We start from the raw sequence: 21,575 nt of genomic DNA, 5'->3' as shown, positions 1-21,575 counted from the left end.
TCCCTGCCGATGACATCTCTCTGGTGCCCAAAATGGTGCCCGTTCCCGCGCTTCGCGGTCCCCACGCGGTCCCCACGCGACGGATGGGGATGACCCCAAGGTAGTGCGCCTATTTAGGCGCGATGAATTGGCGCCGTTGATTCCTGCTATCCTCGGGGAGTTGGCGATAGAATTGCCACAGCAGGAATCCTGTCTAGGGCGCACGGACCCCGTGGTCTTGGGGCTGAGGGGACCGCCGACGGCTTTTCCGCTGCATTTTTCAGCGTCTGATTTACTTTTTAAGGAGTGGGACACTCCTGATCTGGGGCTGAAGGTGGCCAAGGGCATGGATAAGCTCTATCCCTTGACGGAGGACGCGCCCGAGCTATTCAAGGTTCCGAGAATAGATTCGGCGGTGGCGGCGGTCACGAAGAGGACCACCATCCCAGTAACGAGAGGGACAGCTCTCAAGGATTTGCAGGACCGTAAGTTGGAGGTGCAGCTTAAGATTTTTGAGGTCTCCGCGCTCGGAGTGAGAGCGGCTATCTGTAGCAATTTTTCCCTGCGCGCAGGGCTCAGGTGGGCCCAGCAGCTTTCTGCTAACGAAGCACTCTCGCAGGAGGAGGCGCTACAGGCGGCTCGCCTGGAGGCGGTGATTGCCTATAGCGCGGGTGCTTTTTATGATTTGCTCCGTACATCAGCGCGGGCGATGGTTTCTGCGGTGTCGGCCAGGCGTTTGTTATTGCTGCGTCATTGGGCGGCGGACGTATCGTCAAAGGCTCGTTTAGGTTCACTTCCTTTTAAAGGTAAGTTGCTTTTTGGTAAGGAGCTGGAGGATTTGATTGAGTCCTTAGGCGAGAACAAGGTCCATCAGCTGTCGGAGGACAGGCCGCGGTCTAGGGGGGCTCCGGCCGCACAGGGTAGATTCCGTGGCGGCCGCAGGTCCCGCAATGCGCGACGGTCGGTATCCTCCTTTCGCCACAATGCATCCCGGCAGCAGTCGTACACGCAGTCCTTTCGCGGGCGCCGGTTTGGCAGACCTGGAGCCAGAGCCGGGACCCCGGGCGGTAAGCCTCCCCAATGATGGGCTGCCGGTCCACGAACCGCGCCAGTCTGCCGCCTATCACCGGGACCGGGGAGTGGGCCAAAATTACTTCGGATCAGTGGGTGCTGGACGTGATATGACGCGGCTACGCGTTAGATTTTGCACAGCGGCCCCTTCCCTGTTTCATGGTGTCCCCGTGCGGGTTCTCCGAGAAACGGCGGGCGTTACGGGGCACAATTCGGCATCTGCTGTGACTAGGCGCGATCGTTCCAGTACCGTTCCACGAGCTGCGCGGTGGCCGGTATTCGATATACTTTCTGGTGCCAAAGAAAGAAGGCACTTTTCGTCTGATCCTCGATCTCAAGGGTGTCAACAAGTGCTTGCGGGTTCCAAGATTTCGCATGGAGACGCTAAGATCGGTCATCGCGTCGGTGAGGCAAGGGGAGTTTCTCGCGTCCCTGGATCTCACGGAGGCGTATCTACACATCGGAATCCGCGCGGACCATCAACGCTACCTCAGGTTCGCCGTGTTGGGGCAGCATTTCCAGTTTCAAGCACTACCGTTCGGTTTGGCCACAGCCCCGCGGAGCTTCACGAAGATCATGGTGGTGGTAGCTGCGCACCTTCGCAAGGAAGGGTTTCTGGTCTATCCATATCTGGACAATTGGCTGATTCGGGCGAAGTCCGAACGTCTCTGTCGGATAGCGGTACAACGAGTGGTCGGTTTGCTGCAGAGCCTCGGCTGGGTAATCAATCGGGCCAAGAGTCAACTGGAGCCATCGCAATCCCTGGAGTTTTTGGGAGCTTTGTTCGACACTCGGAAGGGCATGGTTTATCTGACGCAGGAACGCAGAGACAAGTTGCAGTGTCAGGCCAGGCGGTTGTTAGCCAAGCCCATGCCGGTAGTCTGGGACTACCTGCAAATGGTGGGGTCTATGACTTCCACGCGGGAATTGGTTCCCTGGGCATTCGCGCATATGCGGCCCTTACAATTGGCCTTACTCTCCCGCTGGAACCCGGTGTCGGAGCAGTTCCATCTTCCGTTGCCGCTGCCGCATTCGGCCCGTTCCAGCATGGCATGATGGCTTTGTACAAGCAACTTGACCAATGGAATCTCGCTGGCAGTGCCCTCATGGACAGTGGTCACCACGGATGCCAGTCTGTATGGCTGGGGCGCGGTGTGCCTCCGGAAGTCGGTGCAGGGCACATGGACCCCGAAGGAAGCGGCGTGGTCCATCAATCGGCTGGAGACCAGGGCAGTGAGGTTAGCCCTCCGGGATTTCTTGCCGTTGGTCCGAGGCAGGGCGGTCAGGATTCTGTCGGACAATGAGACAACGGTGGCGTACATCAACCGGCAAGACGGCACCAGAAGTCTACCGGTGGCCACCGAGGCGCGGCAGCTGATGGCATGGGCCGAGCGACATTTTCAATGCATAGCGGCATCGCACATTGCAGGAGTGGAGAACGTTCAGGCGGATTTCCTAAGTCGCAATCGGCTGGATCCCGGCGAGTGGGAGCTCGCAGACGTGGCGTTTCAGATCATTTGCGCCAGGTGGGCAACACCGGTCCTAGATCTGATGGCGACGTTCAAGAATGCCAAGGCTCCGCGATTCTTTACTCGCCGACGAGAAACGGGGCGGAAGGAGTCGACGCCCTCGTGTTGCCTTGGCCGACGGGGGTGTTCCTCTATGTCTTCCCGCCGTGGCCACTCATCGGACGGACGCTGCGGCGCATAGAGCTTCATCCGTCGCCGGTGATACTAGTCGCACCCGAATGGCCGCGTCGGCCTTGGTTCGCGGATCTTCAGAACTTGACGTTGGAGGACCCCATCCGGTTCCCATATGTGCCGGACCTTCTACATCAGGGGCCCGTTTGTTTCGACCAGGTCGAATGCTTTTGTCTAGCGGCATGGCTTTTGAGAGGAGTAGGCTGAAGGAACGGGGTTACTCTGATGCGGTGGTCACGACACTGTTATGTTCTCGCAAGACCTCCACGTCACTGGCGTATGTGCGAGTCTGGAAGGTTTTTGAGACGTGGTGCATGGCGCAGGAGATTCGGCCCACACAGGCCTCGGTGCCCGAAGTGTTGCGTTTTCTCCAAGACGGTTTGTCGAAGGGCTTGTCTTGCAGTTCTCTTCGGGTGCAAGTGGCGGCCCTTGCCTTGTTGAGAGGTCAGATCCATGGAGTGGCCTTATCGTCACAGCCGGATGTCGTTCGTTTCCTCCGAGGGGCTAAACACTTGCGTCCTCCATTCCGTTCTCCGTGTCCATCGTGGAATCTGAATCTGGTTCTGAAGGCCTTGTGTACCGTTCCCTTCGAGCCTATCCGCAGGGCTACCGTGAAGGACCTGACGCTGAAAGTGGTCTTTCTGGTGGCCGTTGTGTCGGCAAGAAGGGTGTCGGAACTCCAAGCCTTGTCTTGTCGGGAGCCTTTTTTAAGGATTACGGAATCGGGAGTTTCGCTTCGTACGGTGCCTTCCTTCTTGCCTAAGGTGGTGTCTGCGTTTCATCTTAATCAGACTGTAGGTGGCACCAGCCTAGATAAGGCGGAGTTTTATTTGTAAACTTCTGTCTCCATCTGCTAGAGGGGGGGCAAAACCCAGGAGTCTGAACTGATCCGTGGTACTACAGGAACGAAAATTAACTAAGGTAAGACCTAATTTTCTTTTGTGCATCAGAAGCACAAAGTCTAGGATGAAAGTGTTTAAACCAGTCCCTTCCCCCACCAGGGGATCCGGCTCACCCTGGTCAGCATCTTGGTCCTGGTCAGCATCATGGTCCTGGTCAGCATCATGGTCCTGGTCAAAATAATCCCCAGGACTGGTAGGAATTGGAGAAAAATCGGGAGGAAACTCCATTGCTCCCAAAGCTCTGGCTTCTGCCTCCTTAAAAGTCTAAGATGGCCGCCGTTCCCGCACTGAGGGGGAATGTATCGGCCCTAGGTTCCCGAGGTGCAGGCAGTACAAGAAGATGGCCGCGGTATCGTGGCAGAGAAGAGAGAGTTTAAAAATCGCGGCAGAACAAAGAAATGGCAGGAGAGCGAGGGAGGTGCAGTTTGCGAAACAAAATATGCTCCAACTCGAATCGCACGGCCAGAATACCCAAAAAGTAACAGCAGGCCGCTCTGTTAACTTTTTTTTTCTGTAATCGGCTGGAGGCAGCAAGAAGGGAGAAGAGGGACTGGACCACGGGTATCTTCCCCTGAGCCTTACCTTGCAGGAGCCCGCAGGGTAACCTCCCCCAGCTCCTGAGCCTCCTACCAGGGAGGAACTCATCGCTGGCACATCCTGGGAGACTTAATTTTGTTTTTATTATTTATTTTTTTCAAAGTCCTGTTTTTTGGTTTTTTTTATGTAAAAGCTTGATTCATTGTCAGATTCAATTGCTTCTTTATCCTTTTTTTTTTTTTTTTTTTAAAGAAACTAGACTTAACCCTAAAAACAGGTCAAGACTGCAGGTTTTGCACCACCTCCATCTGCTGGAGACAGAGAATAACTAAAGGGATGCAGGTGGCACAAAAGGTTAAGAGAGGGTGCCCTTCAGGTTTTTTTCTGTCTCCATCTGCTGGAAGGGATAACCCACAGTCTGGAATGATCCAGGTACCTACAGGGAATGAGAGCTTATTTATGTGTTTTGCCTTAATTCAGGAGTGGTTGGTTCGAAGGCTTATGTATGTGTTTTGCCTTAATTCAGGAGTGGCTGGTTCGAGGGCTTGAGGATGCACTTCGCTTCCGCTCCTCCAACCTTCCCACCAGAACCGCACTCACAGGAACCCTCTACACCCCCACCCTCAGAATCGCACACCTCACCTCCACCAGAGAAAGAGCCCTTTCCATCGCAGGCCCCACCCTTTGGAACACCCTGCTACTTAACCTCCGATTAGAATCATGTTAATGGAAATTCAAAAAAGGGCTTAAGACATGGCTCTCTAAACTGGCATATCCTGATTTGGACCCTACCTAGTCCTTTTGCCCCCTAACCCTTCCCCTCTTGTTTCTCTCCCCCTTTGCCTTGCCATGTTGTTGACTGTATAATCTGGCATGATTGTATATAGTGCCTACCCCTTCTCTCATCCCCTCCCTACCCTCCTTTCCCTCCCCCTTTTTCCCTGTGCCTTGATTTGATTGCACAATTCTGTAGCATTGTATATTTTCCCCTTCCCCCTTCCCCCTAGACCCCTTACCTTTTTTATTGCATAATTTTCAATGTTGTACTTAGTCCTTTTGAGTGTATAATTTTTACAATGTTGTATATAATACTTATCGGATGGTTCACTCATCTCTGTACCTTGTTCCCTGCCAGGTACTGTCCCTATATTATTTCCACCTGTCCTTCTTTCACCCCCTTTCCTCGATCCTCCTTACTTCCTAGCTGTTCTCCTCCCCCCTCCCTGTTTTTTGTATTTTCCTCCTTTAGTTATATGTAAACCGGCATGATGTACCCACGAATGTCGGTATAAAAAAAGCTAATATATAAATAAATAAATTCAGTAGCGGCTGGATCGAGGGCCTATGTATGTGTTTTGTATTAATTCAGGAGTGGCTGGTTCAAGGGCTTATGTATGTGTTTTATATTAATTCAGGAATGGCTGGATCGAGGGCTTATGTATGTGTTTTATATGAATTCAGGAGCGGCTGGATCGAGGGCTTATGTATGTGTTTTATATTAATTCAGAAGCGGCTGGTTCGAGGGCTTATGTATGTGTTTTGTATTAATTCAGGAGTGGCTGTTTGAGGGCTTATGTATGTGTTTTGTATTAATTCAGGAGTGGTTGGATCGAGGGCTTATGTATGTGTTTTGTATTAATTCAGGATTGGCTGCATAGAGGGCTCATGTACGTGTTTTGTATTAATTCAGGAGCGGCTGGATCGAGGGCTTATGTATGTGTTTTGTATGAATTCTGGAGCGGTTGGATCGAGGACTTATGTTTGTATTTTGTATGAATTCAGAAGTGGCTGGTTTGAGGGCTTATGTATGTGTTTTGTATTAATTCATGAGTGGCTCGTTCAAATGTGGACTAGGGGTTTATACAGGGGCATTATCACCTCTCCCTAGGCAACCAAGCACCTTTCTGCTTTTTTATCACCTTATCCACCTATTTGACCTCCTTGAGATCATCAGATACAAAACCTCCAGATCCCAGGCTTGTTTTATGCATAGAAGAATTTCACCGGCTTTACTGAAGCACAGATCATGATATTTATATTCTGAAATTGAGAGCAGTTCTCCTTCTCAGTGTGTGTGTGTATAGATATACGTTTGGAATAGAAAGAACAAGCCACTCTCATAACTTGTCTGGCTGCTTCTAAATTCTATTCCAAACTTTCCAAAAGTACTCGGTTCTACAGAAGAAAAACTGTAGGTGAACCAAAACAGGCGTTTATTGAGTTTATCTCTCTAAAGTTCACCACGATGTAAAAATACAGTGAAACACAGTGGTGAAAGGGGAACAAGTTGGCTTTTCTGAAGTTTTATGTGTAGTAAACCCAGAAACACAGCTTGAAAAATAATTTTCGATAGAGCACACTCCAGAGAGAGAGAGAGAGACCCTCCCTTTCTGTGACGCTGCTAGAGAAGAAATGAAAGTAAAAGTAGAGTCTGCACTTCTCCTCTCAGGAGCGTGGCTGCAGGGAGCAGCATGGAGTCTCTGCGGGAGGAAGCTTCTTGTTCCATCTGCTTGGATTATTTTATAGACCCGGTAACCATAGACTGTGGCCACAACTTCTGCCGCTCCTGCATCACTCGGGCCTGGGAGGGCTTAGATACAAACTTCCCCTGTCCCAAGTGCAGAGAAACATCTCAGCAGAGGAACCTCAGGCCTAACTGGGAGCTGCGGAATCTGATAGAAAGGGTGAAAAAGATGTCAGAGAGAAAAGGAGAGGAAACTCTCTGCCAGAAGCATGAAGAGAAATTAAAATTGTTCTGCACAGAGGATTGGAAAGCGATCTGTCTTATCTGTAAGGAAGGAAAGGAGCACAGATCTCACAGTGTGGTCCCCATAGAGGAGGCAGTGCAGGATTACAAGGTGAGTGTCAGCATCTTTATTATTACAGTGGTCCCAGGTGTTGCAGATCTGATGTAAGCTGTGCACCCTTGGCCCCAGATGGTGTTGTCGCTACCTGAGCTGGGTAGCCCCAAAGGTCACCACCGTCAGGAGGCAAGGCTGGAGGAGAGCAGGGGCCAGCTGCCTCGTTCCCCGCAGGTTGAACCCTTGAGTACCGGGGCTGGCTGGTCATAGGTGGGCCCCTGCAAGAAGGATCTTGTGGTACAGCCATGCGAAGTAGAGAGTCAGAAGGCAGGCGACGAGCAGTCAATGTGGGTCCGGTCCGAAGATCAGAGGCAGGCGGCAAGCAGCCACGGTGAGATCCAATCCAAATGTCAAAGCCAGGGAGGTTCGTCCAAAGGAAGCTAGCACGGGAACTGGGAGGCTGGAGCGAGTACTGGAAGGCAGGAGCAGGAACGCAGAAACCCACGAGGAATTCAGTACGAGGAGACTCGTTGCCAAGCCATCCGTAGGCAGCCTGGGAGAGCCTTAAGTAGGCCAGGGCCAATGACATCATTTCACGAAGCCGGCGGTGATTTCCCGCTGTTGGCCCTTTAAATCATGGCAAGAGCCGTGCGCACCTGCATATGGAGATCCCGTGCTGAGGAGGAGGATGGCGGCGCTCCTTGCGCAAACAGAGCAGAGGAGATCCAGGCGGCATGGGGTACTGACGGATGGACTGCAAGCGGAGAGATGGCTGGCCGCAGCCAGGGACTCGAGACCGGGCACAGCGTCAGGGAGGATTTGGAGGGTAGGTGGAGCCCCATAACCGGTGAGTGTAACACCAGGTCACAGATCTCACACCCTACTCCCCATAGAGGAGGCTGTGCAGGAATACAAGGTGAGTGTCAGTATCTTTATTATCACAGTGTGTCCCAGGTCACAGATCTCACTCCCTGATCCCCATAGAGGAGGCTGTGCAGGAATACAAGGTGAGTGTCAATATCTTTATTATCACAGTGTGTCCCGGGGTCACAGATCTCACACCCTGATCCCCATAGAGGAGGCTGTGCAGGAATACAAGGTGAGTGTCAGTATCTTTATTATCACAGTGTGTCCCAGGGTCACAGATCTCACTCCCTGATCCCCATAGAGGAGGCTGTGCAGGAATACAAGGTGAGTGTCAGTATCTTTATTATCACAGTGTGTCCCAGGTCACAGATCTCTCTCCCTGATCCCCATAGAGGAGGCTGAGCAGGATTACAAGGTGAGTGTCAGTATCTTTATTATCACAGTGTGTCCCAGGTCACAGATCTCTCTCCCTGATCCCCATAGAGGAGGCTGAGCAGGAATACAAGGTGAGTGTCAGTATCTTTATTATCACAGTGTGTCCCAGGTCACAGATCTCACTCCCTGATCCCCATAGAGGAAGCTGTGCAGGAATACAAGGTGGGTGTCAGTATCTTTATTATCACAGTGTGTCCCAGGTCACAGATCTCACTCCCTGATCCCCATAGAGGAGGCTGTGCAGGAATACAAGGTGAGTGTCAGTATCTTTATTACCACAGTGTGTCCCAGGTCACAGATCTCTCTCCCTGATCCCCATAGAGGAGGCTGTGCAGGAATACAAGGTGAGTGTCAGGATCTTTACTGTCCCAGGGCGTCCTGGCGGGGCCACTTTAACCTCCTAATTGTCCCTGAGCAGTCTTTTGTGGATGGATCCTTTTATTATTTCCATATTATCCAGCACGCTCCCTCTCCTCCCCAATCCTAGCAATCTCCTCCATATCTCCCGCCCCATTACTCTGAGGCTGCTGACCCACTGCTGCAGCTTTCCTCCTCTGTGCTGACTGCGGATGAGGGAGCTGTATGATGCCTTGTCCTTCTGCGCTGCTGCCCAACACAGGCCACTGCTCCATTCCTCCAGCCCCTGGGCCCAATGCAGATATATTTCTATCTTCTTCAAGCCCTCACAGGCGGATATAAGTGCCGTATGAGGCATTTTCCATCCCCCAGCCAATGCAGGCTGAGACAGTGTGGAGTGACATCATTGTGCTATGTGGAGACTTGGTGCAGGGGGATCAGGCTGCCTAAGAGATCCTCCCTCCTTGTACACCTATCCCGTGATATAACTTTCAGGATTATTGTCCCTGCGTTGAGGTTCTGATAATGAAACTCAGTAGTCATTATGACCCCACCTCCTGGAATAATCCAGTAAAAGCAAGCCCTTTAAATTTCAAACTTATGTCATATATAGAGAGAGATGGATAGTTAGACATGTATACAGATATATATTACACACACACACACGCAGGCACGCAATGCAAAGCTTTCAGAAATCATGTCCGTGTAAGACATTGATGCTGTATTAGTTGAAGATAATCTCTGAATTGGCTGGCTGCTCTGAACTCAGGTGTTTCTCCCTACTACTGAAAGTATAGAAAAAAATCATATTTTGTTATTATCTCAGTAACAGTAACATAGAGGGGTGGTTCTACAATGAGGCAGGGTGAGGCGGTCACTTCAGGTGGCAAACTTTGGAAGCAGCACAGACTGCCTCCCTAAACCCCTCCAGCGGCCGCCTCACCCTGCCGCCAAAACAACAAAGGACCCGCGGGCCTCCGGTGGATAGTGCTGCGTATAATTCCCCCCTCCTGCGCAGAAAATGGCAAAGATGGAGGAGACCCCCAGCGTGCCGCAAGCGGCGCAAAGATGATAGGCCTGGTGAGCTGCGAGCAAAGCCCGTCCCACTCACAGCGAAGATGAAGGCCCCAGTGAGTGAGTGTGTAGAGGTGTGAGTGTGTGTGTGAGTGTGTGAGTGTGTGAGTGTGAGATTGCAAACCGGGGGGGGGAGGGGGGGGAGAGAGCACATGTGAGTGAGCGTGTGGGAAACGGAAAGAAGGGGAGGGAGGGGTAAGGGGGCAGAGAGGAGGACAGGGGGGCACCATCTCTTTCCTTACCTCAGGCAGCAGTTTGCCTTGAGCCGTCCCTGGTAACACAAACTTCCTCCATTACCAGATAATTTATGAAGCAACACAAAACCCTGCGAAAAAGTCACTCGGAACCTTTATAGCATACCTGCCTCACCAAAACAGCACTAACTTCTCAGACCTCAAACAGCAACAACATTACCTATGAAAAGACAACGCTATAAATATCACACTGGACCCTCCTACTGGGCAAACAGAAGAAGCCAGGCTGCTGTAGATCCCTACACAGGACCTTCATGCCAGCAGAATGTTTTTTTACATTTAACTCTTTTCCCCTTGAGCTCACCTTTGCATTGATGGCTTTAAGTGTGTTATAAAGACTGTGCCCAGAGTTGACATGTGCCGCACCGACAGGCATATTCTTCTGCTGAAGGTGCCTTCCCCAGAGAGCTTATACTTTGATTTAACTGCAGGGAGTGGATGGGCATCTATAAAGGAAGAGTATGCACTTTGGTGCTGTGCATGTCAGTTTTGGTAGAATATCACAGGCCAGGCCATTTTGGCAAAGGATAGCATGGCAAGTTAGATCTAAGCATAAGCTGTCTTGGCCAAGCACCATGTGTCAAAGTTGGGATGTGCAGGGCCTATGTACTCTTCTTCTGTATTATTTTATTTGATATACCCCAAATCCACGTAATGCCATCAATGCAAGTCACTTCATAAATACATAATTACAAAATACAATACTTGCATACTAAATCCAAGAAAACCATTCATTACATATTTCACAATAATACAGTTATATAAACTACACAAAAACAAATTAAAATTACATAAAACAAACATTCTCTAGCTATCTAAAGAGATCTAAATTATCCAATGACAAGTAAATAAACTTATAATTAAAACTACATACCCCCATAAGCCTGGGTAAGTAACTCTTAGGGCATTTATTTATTTATTTATTTATTTCGGATTTTTATATACCGACATTCTCAATACAAGTATCGAATCAGGTCGGTTTACATATAACAAAACCTTCGCACAAATGGCGTTACATGGAACAGCGTTTCTTAACATATAGCATTTAGCATTTGAATGACCCCTAATGCTAACAGATTAATTTGAAGAAAAAGTATGTTCTGACATGGACCATGTTCCTGGAGTCTGAGAGGAACCCGTGTGGGTGCCCCATCCTTTGGTAGATGCGTTGGTGACCAAAGTCACTTAATAGGATAAAGGTCAAAGGGTGGATCCCACTTCTAGAACAGCAGGATTGAGCAATGTCCACATCATGCTAGTTATCACCACTGAAAAAGATAGTGGCTGAATTAACTGGTCCCATTGCGAACCAAGGCCCCACCATTGAGGTCTCATGTTGAGACGGATGAGAGGAACTGCCACAGCCATGTGGCCAAGGACCATCAGAATCACTTGAGACGGAGCTTGAGGACACTGATGGATCCTGAGTCAATGCTTCTGGATGGAGGGAACACTCTTTCCTCCAGAGAGTCTGTCCAAGCCTCGATGAATTTTCTCCTTTGATAAAGTTTGATTTGGGATAATTGATGAGGGATCCCAAGGATTGAAGAAGGCGAATCGCCCTGTCCCTGGAGTCCAACACTATCTCCTGGGAAGGCCCTGTCACCAGGCAGTCATCTTGATATGGGAAGACACAGATCCCTTAGTGATGTAGGCGTGCCGCCTCTATCACCAAACTCTCTTGGAGCCGCTGAGAGACCGAACAGAAGGACCTTGTATTGATAGTGAGCCTTGCCTACCACAAACCTGCGGAATTTCCAATGCAAGGGGTGGATGAGGATGTGAGCAGCAGTTTCTCCAGCAGTCACGCAAGTTCTGAACCATATTGAGTTGATTGGCTGCAATGAGGGCATTCAGCATGGAGTCCTATAGCTTAGGGAGTGTTGGAGAAGATATGGGTCTTGGTTAGGAGAAACAGGAGCAGAGCAATTTCTTTTCTCTTCTGTTGTGTCCTGTGCTCTAGTCTCATTCCTCCCATCCTGGGGAGGGGCTGGATGAGAGAAAGCAGCAGCCTGTGATCCCAGGGCTTAGGATTCAAGGAAGCACCCTGGTACAATGTTCATCCTGATGTGTCACTCTTGGGCTAATTATAGTATAAGACAGGAGGATCTGAGAGCCATTTAATCCTGATTTATAACATCAAACGTACTATTCAAATTTTTCAGTTAGATCTGTTTAATATTCACAGGAAAAATATGAAAACCACTTGGGTCCACTGAGGAAGGAGCTGAAAGAGATTCAGGCGTTTAAATCCAGTGAAGAGAAGAAAGCTGAGGAGCTGAAGGTGGGTGTCTGTGTCTCCGTCTGAGCGGTCATTGCTCCTATCAAGTTGGAAGTAGCATGAGTAAGATTAATGAGAATACTACTTAGCAACTCATTTTCAGGCCAATGCAATCATGGCACTGTGCGCTGGATTTTAGCACAAAGTTTTAATGCACAGGGAACAAGTTTTTTAAACTGCCGATGCATCAAGCTAATGATATGCTAATGCATCAGGAGATAAAAAGTGCCTATACTGAGCTACAATGTGTGTTCTGCACAGGCTGAGCCACATTTTAACTCTAGGTGTGGATGGGAGGACAGGGGAAGATAGAGACTGTGCTGAGAGTGAAATTAAATTAGATTTAGGAAGTTGCTTTAAACTATTTTATTTAACCAAGCTTATGAAATTCTTTAGATGTAGCTAACTATAATTAATTCAATGAAAATGAAAGGTAACCTTGTGGCTGCAGTAAATATTCTGTCATGAATATCTAAGGTGATAAGTGGCTAATTTTAGAACATAAGAACATAAGAAATTGCCATGCTGGGTCAGACCAAGGGTCCATCAAGCCCAGCATCCTGTTTCCAACAGAGGCCAAAACCAGGCCACAAGAACCTGGTAATTATCCAAACACTAAGAAGATCCCATGCTACTGATGCAATTAATAGCAGTGGCTATTCCCTAAGTACTTGATTAATAGCCATTAATGGACTTCTCCTCCAAGAACTTATCCAAACCTTTTTTGAACCCAGCTACACGAACTGCACTAACCACATCCTCTGGCAACAAATCCAGAGCTTTATTGTGCGTTGAGTGAAAAAGAATTTTCTCCGATTAGTCTTAAATGTGCTACTTGCTAACTTCATGGAATGCCCCCTAGTCCTTCTATTATTCGAAAGTGAAAATAACCGAGTCACATCTACTCATTCAAGACCTCTCATGATCTTAAAGACCTCTATCATATCCCCCCTCAGCCGTCTCTTCTCCAAGCTGAACAGCCCTAACCTCTTCAGCCTTTCCTCATAGGGAAGCTGTTCCATCCCCTTTATCATTTTGGTTGCCCTTCTCTGTACCTTCTCCATCTCAACTATATCTTTTTTGAGATGCGGCGACCAGAATTGTACACAGTATTCAAGGTGTGGTCTCACCATGGAGCGATGTAGAGGCATTATGATATTTTCCGTTCTATTAACCATTCCCTTCCTAATAATTCCTAACATTCTATTTGCTTTTTTGACTGCTGCAGCACACTGAGCTGATGATTTTAAAGTATTATCCACTATGATGCCTAGATCTTTTTCCTGGGTGGTAGCTCCTAATATGGAACCTAACATCGTATAACTACAGTAACGGTTATTTTTCCCTATATGCAACACCTTGCACTTGAACCCACTTTAATTATTCTTAACTGGTTTAGATTTTGTCTGATGATTTGTAGTGTGTTAGTATTGTTTTTTATTATGAAACTTTCATTGTAAACCACTTAGGAAAAATTTTGTAAGTGGTACATAAATATTTAAGATAAATAAAATAAAAAAATGATAGCCAGAAAGGTCAGTTCTTATCTGGCTCTCAGGCCAGCAAACAGTGTCAGAAGAGTTGGGAAGACTTCTGTTTTATAATTTTAACTGCCAGCACAGCAGTGCTCGAAATTTAATTCCATCTCTGACCATGAGTAAAATTTCCAGCGTTAATAAACCTGGGGTCAGGCCAAGCGCACCTCTCTGCATCAGGGAGTAAGGTTGCCAACGGGCTCCAGATTTTCCAGGACAGGTGGATCCAGTCCTGGTTTTTACTCTCCCTGCTAGTCTTGCTTTTCTTAGGGAATTCAATAGGAAAATCAGAATAAGTCCCAGCATGCAGTGGGGTAAAACCAGGACTGGATCCATCTGTCCTGAAATTCTGCAGGCCATTGGCAATCCTATCGGGGAGTAATGCTTAATGCCCTCACTAGCATGGGATTTCCATGTGAGGGTGCTAAACAGGACTCCGAGTTTTGAGCGAGTAAAACTCCTTGCTGTATCTGCAGTAAGGTTTACACTCACAAAATGTGTGTTCAGATGTGGGTAAAGCTGTCCGTTCGGCTGCAGGCACCTCGCTACATCGGCCTGTTTGTGCAGATGCTAGCCTGGAGTACTTCCAGCTGCCTGACATACATAGGGGCTGATGCAATATTTGTGCATAGAAAATGGGCACTCAATGTTGAGCGTTCGCTTTCCTAAAGCAGCCCAGCCACCACTCCTGGGCGTGCGATGCAATAATTAAATGAGGGGCTCGAGCTAAAAAGGAGGCGCTAGGAAAAATTGTGCATCCCTAGCGCCTCCTCGGCATCAGGCACACAGGAGAGGTGGCGGTCAGCGGGTTAGGAAAATGGATGCTCAGTACGAACGTCTTTCTCCCGCTACCGGCACAATATACTCGGACCGGACTGTCTATCTTGTGCGTTTATATTGGGCACCCAGAATTTTTTTTTTACTTGAATCTGCTTTCTGTGGTTCTCCCTACTTAGTATCCTGACGATACAGAAAGCAGAATTTTTTCTTTTTATCAATGAGCCCTTGAGCGTGGCCTACCTTTACGCCAGCTCTGGGCGAATTGGCCGCGTAGGAAATTTTTTGCATCGCGGGGATTAGCTAATTTCTACATGGAATTTGCTCGTGAGCACTATTAGCCACACAGTGGTTTGGACACGCGTTTTGGACGCGCTAATCCCCGTATTGCATCAGGGGTTATGAACACATGCGTGTTAAGCCGTGTGCTAGCTGCAGGGCATGGTATTGCTTTGGCCCCATACTGAGGAGTCTTGAGAGAGTAAAAGCCAATGTTTTTCTGAAAATATGACGCATGATCCAAGAAAGAAGAGCAGTTTAATACAGTGGCTGTTGCAACAGGAACAATAAAATGGCTGGTGCGTGATGCACTCAGCTTCCCGTCTCACAGGGTCAGCGTACGCTAGAGGGGAATCACCTCGCAGGCCCTGGTAGGAAGGAGAGAGTGAGTGCTGGGTTTAGGATCTGGGAGGAGAGAGGACCATAGACAGTCCTGATTCTCTGTCACATGGGCTTTGTGAGCTGGGTGATCCCCTTCCCATGGGCCGATGTAATAAAACCCATGCTAAAGCTGGAGTTAACTCAGAATCCACGCTAAAAATGTTCTAGACGGAGAGGCCAAACCCCCGACCTCACGCTCACCTTAAACAAAAACAGAGCCGGGCCGAGTGGCACTCCCACCCTCCTACCTTCAAGGGGGCTGATGTAACTGGGCCCAGTGAGGGGAACCCGCCTCCAGGGTGATAGAGAAAGAGGGAGACAGGATTAGCAGCAGAGCCTTCGTCAGCCCTGCAGCTCATTACCACAACTGCTGTATCCCTTACCCCCTCTTCTTCTCATCTCTCTCACCCCTTATCCTTGCTCTCTGACCTCACTCTTACCTCCCCTGCTCCACTGCTCTCTCACACTTTTCCTGCACTCACCTCCCCTTTGCTCTCACCTCTTCCATGCTGTCATCACTCTTTCCATTTCATCTCCTCCCTTGCTTTTCAACCCCTACACTGCTCTCACCTCATCTCTCCCACTCTCCTTCCGTCTCTCATCTTACTCTTCCTCTCTCACCTCCCCTTCCTCCTTGTATGGTCACCCAGCCTGGGAAATTTTGAGTTGTGATCACTCTAAGATTTGGAGTGGGTTAACATGGGGAGGAGAGGTCTCATCTACTTTCTCTCTTCCAATCCTCCACCGTACCCTCTCTCACACATTCTTTCTCTCTATCTTCCTCCCTCCAGCACACTTCCCCCATCCCCCGGCCCAATCCCAACACTCCCCTTTCCTCAGGCCCAAACCCAGCACTCTGCCTTTTCTCTCACCTCAGCACACACCCTCTGCCTTTTACAAAGAATCTCCCCCAGCAAAGAACAACCTTGTGCTTCCTGCTGCATCATGCAGGGAACAGGAGGGAAGGGGGTGGGAATTGGACTGAGGCTGGAGCATAAAGAGAAGAGTCACTCTGTTCCCAATCCAGCCCCTGATCTCCTGTTGTTCCTCCCCCCTACTCTTTTGTCCTTCCCCCTCCTCTCCTGTGCATTGAACAGAAGGGAAGGGGTTGAGGTTGGAGTGGCCAGAGAAGAGAAGAGATACTCTAGGCCCTAATCCAGCCCCTCCCCTCCTATTGTTCCACCTCCCTTCTCTTTTGTCCTTTCCCCTCACTACCTGTGCAGGGAATAGAAGAGGAGTGGTTGAGGTTGGAGTGGCCAGAGTAAAGAAGAGATACTCTAGGCCCTAATCCAGCCCCTTCCCTCCTGTTGCTCCTCCTCCCTTCTCTTTTGTTCTTTCCCCCTCCCCTCCTGTGCAGGGAATAGAAGAGGAGTGGTTGAGGTTGGAGTGGCCAGAGTAAAGAAGAGCTATTGTAGGCCCTAATCCAGTCCCTCCCCTCCTGTTATTTTTCCTTCCTCATGGGCAGCATGCACAGGACAGGAAAAGAAGGGCAGCACCCAGAGATTTCCTGAGCATTTCAGGAAACCTGGTGAAAACCCAGAGAGTTCCCAGATGGGGCAGACTTCTTAATAGGCAGAGCAGGTCAGGGGTTCTGAACCCCAGCCCTCAGGACACCCCAAGCCAGTCAAGTTTCTAGGATATCCACAATGAATAAGGATGAAAGAGATTTCCATACGATGGAGGCAGAGCATGCAAATCTATCTCATATATATTCATTATGGATATGGAGAACCACTGGAGTAGGTAACTACTTAGAGGCAGCTGCCCTGCCACCAGAAGCTCATTCTGTCACTGATAGCAGCTTCAGCAACCATTCCTGGGCCACTGTGTCAGTATTTTAGGACAGAGAGCTGATGCATCATCCAGGGTAGACCATGCCAAGGTTCGCCACAGTTTGTGCCTAGGGACAGCCAGAGGGTTAAATCCACAGCTGATTCCCAGGAGTGATGATTTGCAACTTCTCTTGTCATAAAGCTCCGAATAATACAAACAATGGTACAGACTGTGACTCTCTTTATTGCAGGGACAGGCTCCACTGTTGCATGCAATAAAATATATTGTCAGTGTCAGTGAAATTTTTTTTCTCTTGCTCTTATCTGTTGAATGTAGTGTGAGACAGCGATCAAGAGAGAGAAAATCCTGTCTGAGTTTGAGGAGCTGCACCAGTTCCTGAATGAGGAGCAGCAGATCCATCTCTCAAGGCTGGAACAGGAAGAGAAGGAGATTGTAAAGAAAATCAGGAATAATGTGAGCCAGCTAGAAGAGCTAAGCTCCTCTCTCCAGAAACTGATCTCAGAGATAGAGGAGAAGTGCCAGCAGCCCGCCGTGGAGTTACTGAAGGTGAGACGGAATTACAAATCCCCAGACTCCAGAATAGACTGGGCCCCACTTTGCCCGATTCGCAATAGGGACGTGCATTTGTTTGAAATGAAATAGGAAATGTCAGTGACATTTCCTATTTCATTTTGTTTCAGAGCAAAAGCAATGAGACGCAGGCTGAAGCCACTGAAAATTCATAAAGGCCATCCAAAACGAATGCCAGTTTCATGTGAGACACTTCACCTGCACAAAAGTGTTCGAGGCATTAGCCATGAGGATTACTGGGAGTTCAATTTGCCCGTCCTGGGGACCCCCAGGAGAACAGCACTGTCTGCTGGGACAGGGGTGTGCCTGGTAGCCAAGAAGAGAGAGAAAGTGGCTCACCAAGGCTACTGGAATAAGTGCTGAGCCGTTTTCTGGGAAAGAGGGCACAGCTTACCAAAGTTCATTACACCTCCGAGGTCACTACTCGGGGACACCATACAAAACACCAGTTCCTCAAAATAAGAGGACGTACGAGTCCTGTAATAATCGACTCCCAACCAGGCCTCAATCTTAGCCTCTGATAACCTAAGCAAGGTATCATCCTAAGGCCATGCTATCATCCTCATGAAAAAAGGTGCACAATTGCGCCTTCCTCTCTGAAGGCACCACCCCTTCAGATGAGCGATTCAGGCCGAACCTCAGGCTACTCCCGAGCCAACTCCGGGCTGGGAAACAGATAACCATAGCAGGTTTTATTTATTTGTTTGCATTTCATGGGAACCTGATTGCGTGTCTGGGATTCTGTAAGTGAAACCAAGCCAACGGAAGGCCCTCCTCCTGGCTTCAGGCTTCTGCAATTCATAGAAAGACAGGTTGAAAGATATAAAGAGATCCAGAGAAATGGTTTACAAAGCAGAGTCATCCAGAAGGAAAACCTTAAAAAAACTGCAGCGTCCAAGGAAACCAGAGCTGGAAGGAGTCTCAAATCCTCCGAATCCTCAAACAATGCTGCTGTAATACAGACCCAGCCAGAGGTGAAGGACTTAACATGGCCATCAGCCTGCCCTAAGTAAACTCCAGAGAAAAATACATCGATAAGGCCACCGCTCATAGTGCAGGCCGGGGCTCATTCCTGTAGCAAGAGAAAGGCACCGAAAGCTCAGATTCCCGGGGGGATCCACTTGAAATAGCCTGAAAATGACATATGCATTCCTGTGGTAGATGCTGGACTGCCGCTCATGCCGCAGGCCCAGCAGTGGCATCCGCGCTCAAATTCTCACAGGTGCAGGCCTGGCACCTCCCCCAAAGCTGTGCAATACAGGAAACACTGAATCCCACTGAAAAACAAAGTCCCCCAGCAGGTACTTACCCCGAAGTCTGTCCCAGCCTCTCTGGATGAACTTGCTCTGATTAAAAGGCCCAGTTTCTTCTTTCTTTCTTTAAACACTTCTGGAGCAGAGACAGAGGAGGGGGTGCGGACAGTGAGCATCCTCATTGTAAAGCTGAAAATTCTGCCTTAAAGCTTCCCTGGGTATTTTTCTATGGAAAGTCTCTCTCCCCTCAGGGACTGGGAACCTGCAGGATGGGCTTCGCTCTTCTGGTGTAGCAGGAGTCTGGCCCAGACATCTTCAATGGGCTCGCAGTCCTGTGCAAACCAGGGACCAGGCCCGAGAATCCATCAGTGCCTGGAGAAATCCTGCTGCACCCACCATCTGCTGGCGGCAGAGATTACTGGCTTTTCACTATGCTGATCCACCTCCGTAAAGTGGCGATAATGTCACAAAGGAAAGCACTGCGCTCGGCCTCCATCTGCTGGCAGGGGGACATAATCCACTTGTCTTGACTGGACTGGTATAACAGGATGAAATGGAAACAATACTTATTTTCTCTCAGCAAACAACCTGGAACTAGACTGCACAGAGCCGTGTGCCTGAAGTTGTAGTGTTTATAATGACTGCTGTATAAGCCATATAATATAAACAGTAATAATCTCTCTTTCTCTCTTCTCTCCAGGATGCAAAGGCCACCCTGAGCAGGTACGGCTCTGTTCTGATTGCTCTCATTCTGCATGAAATAGCAGCTCTGTAATGTCACTGTGGGACCTGCCCCTCCCCAGTGACTGAGGAGAGGATGGGAGAAAGACCTGCTCTCACACTCCTAGTACATGGGGTTCTCACCCGCTTTCCTATCACCTCACCCCCACTATCCTCACTCTCCATAACATTAGAGAGAGAAAACCCGTGGAGAGTGAGCATAAAACAATATAAATTATTACTAGCACTGAATGCCCCTGATCATGGAGCTCTCTGAGACTGACGGGCAGGACTGGGCATTGCAGGCGGAGCTTATTATAAATCATTAAGAACATAAGAAATTGCCATGCTGGGTCAGACCAAGGGTCCATCAAGCCCAGCATCCTGTTTCCAACAGAGGCCAAAACCAGGCCACAATAACCTGGCAATTACCCAAACACTAAGAAGATCCCATGCTGCTGATGCAATTAATAGCAGTGGCTGTTCCCTAAGTAAAATTGATTAATAGCCATTAATGGACTTCTCCTCCAAGAACTTATCCAAACCTTTTTTGAACCCAGCTACACTAACTGCACTAACCACATCCTCTGGCAACAAATTCCAGAGCTTTATATTGTGCGTTGAGTGAAAAGGAATTTTCTCCGATTAGTCTTAATGTGCTACTTGCTACTTCATGGAATGCCCCCTAGTCCTTCTATTATTCGAAAGTGAAAATAACAGAGTCACATCTACTCGTTCAAGACCTCTCATGATCTTAAAGACCTCTATCATATCCCCCCTCAGCCGTCTCTTCTCCAAGCTGAACAGCCCTAACCTCTTTAGCCTTTCCTCATTACCTGCACTGAATGCCCCTGATCATTGAGCACTCTGAGACTGACGGGCAGCACTGGGCATTGCAGGCATAGCTTATTATAAATTATTACCTGCACTGAATGCCCCTGATCATGTAGCTCTCTGAGACTGACGGGCAGCACTGGGCATTGCAGGCGGAGCTTATTATAAATTATTAGCAGCACTGAATGCCCCTGATCATGGAGCTCTCTGAGACTGACAGGCAGGACTGGGCATTGCAAATAGAGTTTATTATAAATTATTACCTGCACTGAATGCCTCTGATCATGTAGCTCTCTGAGACTGACGGCAGCACTGGGCATGCAGGCAGAGCTTATTATAAATTATTACCTGCACTGATGCCCCTGATCATGTAGCTCTCTGAGACTGACGGGCAGCACTGGGCATTGCAGGCCGGAGCTTATTATAAATTATTAGCAGCACTGAATGCCCTGATCATGGAGCTCTCTGAGACTGACAGCAGGACTGGCATTGCAGGCAGAGCGTATTATAAATTATTACCAGCACTGAATGCCCCTGATCAAGGAGCTCTCTGAGACTGACGGGCAGGACTGGGCATTGCAGGCAGAGTTTATTATAAATTATTACCAGCACTGAATGCCCCTGATCAAGGAGCTCTCTGAGACTGACAGGCAGGACTGGGCATTGCAGGCGGAGCTTATTATAAATTATTACCTGCACTGAATGGTTCTGATCATGTAGCTCTCTGAGACTGACGGGCAGCACTGGGCATTGCAGGCGGAGCTTATTATAAATTATTACCTGCACTGAATGCCCCTGATCAAGGAGCTCTCTGAGACTGACGGGCAGGACTGGGCATTGCAGGCAGAGTTTATGATGACTTTCTTCTTTTTTGTTTGGGCAGGAGTCAGGACCTCTCCTCCTTAGAAGATGAGCAGTGTTGTCTGCTGCCCTTTTTAACATCTCTGTTTATCCTCTGACCTTTTTGCTTTGAGAGCTGAATGGATGTTACTATATGCATGCAGACAATGTCCATTGCTGCACCCATTGGGGAAGGATTGGAAAACGTCACTGGCACAACTGAATGCTGTCTTGAATAAGGTCTATGATTGGGAGAGTCAGAATAGTCTTCACCTTAATTCCCAGAAAACAGAAGGATCCTGGATTATGAGACCCTCAGTTCCAGGGAGTTGTT

The 21,575-nt window shown here is 48.8% G+C and overlaps 1 protein-coding gene across 1 annotated transcript in view; it reads left to right on the top strand.

The window, feature by feature from the left end:
- The first annotated feature begins 6,626 nt into the window (after positions 1–6,626).
- The window catches only part of LOC115085687 (E3 ubiquitin-protein ligase TRIM39-like), a 106,090-nt gene continuing 91,141 nt past the window's right edge, over positions 6,627–21,575 (top strand). The window contains exons 1-4 of the mRNA XM_029591992.1: positions 6,627–7,047; positions 12,166–12,261; positions 17,340–17,570; positions 19,548–19,570. Coding sequence (XP_029447852.1) covers positions 6,661–7,047; positions 12,166–12,261; positions 17,340–17,570; positions 19,548–19,570 — 737 coding nt within the window. The 5' untranslated portion in view covers positions 6,627–6,660. The remainder of the gene's footprint in view (positions 7,048–12,165; positions 12,262–17,339; positions 17,571–19,547; positions 19,571–21,575) is intronic.

This window comes from Rhinatrema bivittatum, chromosome 2 (assembly GCF_901001135.1).
Source record: "Rhinatrema bivittatum chromosome 2, aRhiBiv1.1, whole genome shotgun sequence".
NCBI classification, from domain to species: domain Eukaryota; kingdom Metazoa; phylum Chordata; class Amphibia; order Gymnophiona; family Rhinatrematidae; genus Rhinatrema; species Rhinatrema bivittatum.
The sequence above is the reverse complement of the archived record's forward strand: the minus strand, read 5'-3'. Positions and strand labels throughout refer to the sequence as shown.